This window comes from Sinocyclocheilus grahami, unplaced genomic scaffold (genome assembly GCF_001515645.1).
Source record: "Sinocyclocheilus grahami isolate Dianchi unplaced genomic scaffold, SAMN03320097.WGS_v1.1 scaffold633.1, whole genome shotgun sequence".
Lineage (NCBI taxonomy): Eukaryota > Metazoa > Chordata > Actinopteri > Cypriniformes > Cyprinidae > Sinocyclocheilus > Sinocyclocheilus grahami.
Genome location: NW_015505812.1, coordinates 686,414 through 691,817, shown reverse-complemented (window position 1 = coordinate 691,817; position 5,404 = coordinate 686,414). Strand labels below are relative to the sequence as shown.

Genomic DNA, 5,404 nt, shown 5'->3' with positions numbered 1-5,404 from the left:
TAGCATTTGCTAAAAAATACTGCTATTTTCACTTAGTGTAAATAGAATTTATTGCTAATACGATATTTGAAAAGGGAGAAAAAAAATTTCCGGCAAAACCCGGGTCGATCGCGTCAAAAAGCCAACGACAAGCGCTTATCCATCTGCGCCACTGAAGCTGTTGATTAATGGCTACTTTAAATTAAATGTAAATAGACACCCCGTATTTTTTATTCCATAGTAAGGGCAATTCATACAATACATTTAAACTGAGCTACTTTAATACCATCTCCGAACTTTCTACCAGGACTCTGCTGTGCTTCGGCTGGTTCTTCTCTGTATACGGTGATTGACAGATGTCTCGTCCAATCAGCGGTGAGTAATCCCAAACCAATGGCGCTGTCTCAAACTATACCTACCTCTTCCGGTTTGTCTGATTTGTCGTTGTGTTTTCTGACTTGTTATAATGCTTTCTGAATTGTTATTTTGTTTTTTAGACTTGCATTTGCGTTTGTTATTTTGTTTTCAGAATTGTGATTTGCTTTGCACTTCACGGCCACCGTACTTCACAAAGGTTACAGGAACGTTTTCTTTGTGTCTTGTTATTAGTAGGCCTGTCGCAATAATCGATATATCGACTTATCGCGCAATATATGTACAACGATCCACTCAAGTCACGATTCGATTCACGATTTTTTTTAACAAAATTAGATTTAAGACAAATTATTAATGAAATGTGTCCTTTTATTATTGCTTGAACAAAATGCGGCACGTTTTTTTGTGAAATTGAAATGTAACACTATAATACCGTATTGGCTGACTGTATGCACTATTATACTGTTATCCCTTATACGTTCTCATGATGTATTCTGAGTGCTGTAGGAAGCTCAGTCTCAGGCCGCAGAGACACAGATGCGTGTGTTTATGATGAACTGGACTCACTGCAGTGAGGAACGGTGTGTTTTTCTTGCTCAGACTCTGTTCCAGCCAGTTCAGTGGCTCCTTCATCACAGCGGCCGCTTCGACATGTTTCCCCTGCAGCGCCACCATGTGGAGAGACTGCAGCACTGCCGGCTGAACACACACACACACACACACACACACACACACACACACATTATAAATCAATGTCTTTCTACAGCAACACTCAAACAAATACTTACATTCAAGATTTATGTATTGGAATTGCATATAAAACTCCCATTCATTTGGATTACACAGTTTTAATAAATAAACATAACGTGATGTATATCTTGTCAGTCAAAATCAATAAAACAGGTCAGATTTCTGTAATAGTACTAATAAACTAAATGTGTTTTAATATACACAATAACTAATATATATATATATATACACACACAGTATATATACACAGTATATGTATATACACATATATATACACATACATATACAGTGGGTACGGAAAGTATTCAGACCCCCTTAAATTTTTCACTCTTTGTGATATTGCAGCCATTTGCTAAAATCATTTCAGTTATTTTTTTTCCTCATTAATGTACACACAGCACCCCATATTGACAGAAAAACACAGAATTGTTGACATTTTTGCAGATTTATTAAAAAAGAAAAACTGAAATATCACATGGTCCTAAGTATTCAGACCCTTTGCTGTGACACTCATATATTTAACTCAGGTGCTGTCCATTTCTTCTGATAATCCTTGAGATGGTTCTACACCTTCATTTGAATCCAGCTGTGTTTGATTATACTGATTGACTTGATTAGGAAAGCCACACACCTGTCTATATAAGACATTACCGCTCACAGTGCATGTCAGAGCAAATGAGAATCATGAGGTCAAAGAAACTGCCTGAAGAGCTCAGAGACAGAATTGTGGCAAAGCACAGATCTGGCCAAGGTTACAAAAAAAATTCTGCTGCACTTAAGGTTCCTAAGAGCACAGTGGCCTCCATAATCCTTAAATGGAAGAAGTTTGGGACGACCAGAACCCTTCCTAGAGCTGGCCAAACTGAGCTATCGGGGGAGAAGAGCCTTGATGAGAGAGGTAAAGAAGAACCCAAAGATCACTGTGGCTGAGCTCCAGAGATGCAGTCGGGAGATGGGAGAAAGTTGTAGAAAGTCAACCATCACGGCAGCCCTCCACCAGTCGGGGCTTTATGGCAGAGTGGCCCGACGGAAGCCTCTCCTCAGTGCAAGACACATGAAAAAACACCTGAAGGACTCCAAGATGGTGAGAAATAAGATTATCTGGTCTGATGAGACCAAGATAGAACTTTTTGGCCTTAATTCTAAGCGGTATGTGTGGAGAAAACCAGGCACTGCTCATCACCTGTCCAATACAGTCCCAACAGTGAAGCATGGTGGTGGCAGCATCATGCAGGAAAAAAAATTAACTTAAATGATTTTAGCAAATGGCTGCAATATAACAAAGAGTGAAAAATTTAAGGGGGTCTGAATACTTTCCGTACCCACTGTATATAATTGCTTGTTCCATCTTCATATTTTTTTAACTGAATAAATGTAACTGTTTTCATGATAAACAGACTTATGTTGATTCTAAGCTATTTGATTAAATGCATTTTGAAAATATGATTATTTAAATATAAATACAGATTTAACATTAAATGTGAATATATATAATATCTGAATAATTTATACACACACACACACACATACATTATATACATATATATTAACATAGTATATATTTAATATTTAAATTCATACATTTATTGATTTGAATATTGCTTGATCATATTTTAATCATCTTTATATTTTTTAAATGAATTCATTTAAATTTTCACAATGAACTGACTTATGCTGTTTGAGTCAATCTGAATGAAAGCATTTTGAAAGTATTATTTAAAACGCAAATAGTTAATAATAAATTATGGCATGGTCTCCTGAATACAGAAATCGGACAAACATGCATCACATTGAGTTTATTAGTTTGTTTATGTTTAAACCGTTTAAATCAAAATGCATGGAAACTGTATATGCAATTAAAATGCATAATGCATTTTTTTTTTTTTTGAGTGAAGACATGTTGGTCACGTCTTGGTCCTGGACCTAAACCTGAAGCGATGGCTTGTTCTGATGGCAATGTTTTTCATCAGAATGCTGTTCTGTTTGTTAATCCGTCTTGTGTGAACATGCAGAATCACAGCATGTCCACAAGTGATAAATTAATCTGAGCCTAAACTATTTTATCTGATGCAGTTATTGTAAAAATGTCTTTTGCATGCAACACATTGTGCTGTATAGGCAGGGCTGTACGTTAACTTTTTTTTTCACATAGCACTGGTGCTACAGAGCTTGAAAGTTTTGTAGCACAGGCCAAAAAGTTGTTGCACAAGTATAAAACGTCTGTTATCATGTCTGAAAACTAACACAAGTAATGGAGTGCATCACTTAAACAGGCACTGATGTTCCTCACAGAGCACAAAAAACGCAAACCATCACAAAAATTGTTTTTAGACAAAGTTTTCTTAATTTGCTAAAAATGGAAGAGTGCAGAAGCATAACACCTCTTACACCTTAAGAAAATATAAAATAAAAAAGAATGGCAGACATTTAGGCCAAAGTGAGCAAAGATAAAAATCCTTGTCAGTATTTTATCTTTGTTATTAGAAAATAAGAACAAAGATATACATTACAAATACACATAATATACAAACGGTGCTTTATTTTTCAGGTACAGTATTTAACAGTAACATTCAAGAAATTGAATGAACAAATATTAAAATAAAACACTATATACACATCAATTATACTTTTTTTAAAGCAACTGACTGATGATAAGAGCAGTGAGTGTTTTTTTTGTTTTATTAACATTAAAAGAACAGTTCACCAAAAATGAATATTCTTTCAATTCTGTCATAGTGTTTCATTTTTACACCATAATTTACTCAAGTTGTTTTAAACCCGAATTAGTTTATTTAGTCTGTTGAACATAAAAGCTATTTTTGAAGAAAGTGGGTAACCAAGCAGCTGCTGGTATTTTCTTCCTACTGTAAAAGTCCGTGTGGACCAGCTACCGTTTGGTTACTCACATTCTTCAAAATATCTTCTTTTGTGTTCAGCACAAAAAAGAAATGAATACAGGTTTGGGACAAAATGTGAGTAAATGACAAATAACATTTTTGGGTGAACTATCCCTTTAATGACAGTCGGCAGCATGTTTATAGCTACTGTCCCTTTAAGAGCCGCACGCGTTTCTCTCTCAACTGTTTACTTTCATTTTAGACATAACCAACTGTTTATATGTAAACCTTGTGTGTTTTTCACAATGAGACGCGAAAGACAACTTTCGACAGGCTCTCAGTGTGAGCGCGCGCTCAGAAAAGCGCATGCAGAACAGCACATGAATTAAAGGTTTAACCGGTATTGCTTTAAAGCAGATGGAAATAATGTAGTTTTGTGACTGCGCATAAGTGCAGTGTCCCGTGAGAGTAACTACCGCTGAGCTAACACTGATGTGAATGCATGTGGCGCATTATTTATAGCTACTGTCCCTTTAAGAGCCGCACGCGTTTCTCTCTCAACTGTTTACTTTCATTTTAGACATAACCAACTGTTTATATGTAAACCTTGTGTGTTTTTCACAATGAGACGCGAAAGACAACTTTCGACAGGCTCTCAGTGTGAGCGCGCGCTCAGAAAAGCGCATGCAGAACAGCACATGAATTAAAGGTTTAACCGGTATTGCTTTAAAGCAGATGGAAATAATGTAGTTTTGTGACTGCGCATAAGTGCAGTGTCCCGTGAGAGTAACTACCGCTGAGCTAACACTGATGTGAATGCATGTGGCGCATTATATTGAGGCGCCAGAACTGCAGCTGATAGAATGTGCGCATATATGTTGCACTGTACAGCCCTGTGTATAGGTAATCTGTTGCAGTTACCTAATTATAATAATAATCCGTGTTGTCATATTCATCATTAATCGTTGCGATAGTCACCTGTAAATTGGTTGCTTCCCATTCTAGCCACTGGTTAGTTGCGTCAGTCGCCTTTTGACCGCTGATGTCGAACAGGTATCTGTGGAAACAACATGCAAATATATCACTGTGTCTTTGTGAAATTTGCTTGACATTCGATAGGCTTCAGGTCAAAGCCTGTTGATATAACAATAACACTCTTTTAAAATAACACACAACATCATACGCCAAAAATTCGACATTCTAATTCAAAAACCCAAGGACAAGTCAATTAATTTGTCTGGTTGTGTTTGTCAGAATGAGACTGTGACATTAAAATGATTTGATTATGGTCTCTTCTAACAGTTATTTTTACTGTTATGCACTGTATATAATTTATATAATCATTTCAATCCAGTGCAGGTGTGCACACAGAGCAAAGTGACTATAAAATGGGTTTATCTTCTGATAATCAACCGGTTTATCTGCATTACAGGACGAGCCGGCTCTGTTCTTTAGGGAGCAAC

General features: G+C 36.4%; 1 protein-coding gene across 1 annotated transcript in view; it reads right to left on the bottom strand.

Annotated features, from left to right (window-relative positions):
• The window catches only part of LOC107558150 (methionyl-tRNA synthetase 1), a gene marked incomplete at its 3' end in the record, with an annotated part of 29,002 nt that overhangs the window by 20,533 nt on the left and 3,065 nt on the right, over nt 1-5,404 (bottom strand). Inside the window, exons 3-4 of the mRNA XM_016241773.1 lie at nt 4,920-4,998; nt 922-1,053 (exon numbers count right to left, since the gene is read on the bottom strand). Coding sequence (XP_016097259.1) covers nt 922-1,053; nt 4,920-4,998 — 211 coding nt within the window. The remainder of the gene's footprint in view (nt 1-921; nt 1,054-4,919; nt 4,999-5,404) is intronic.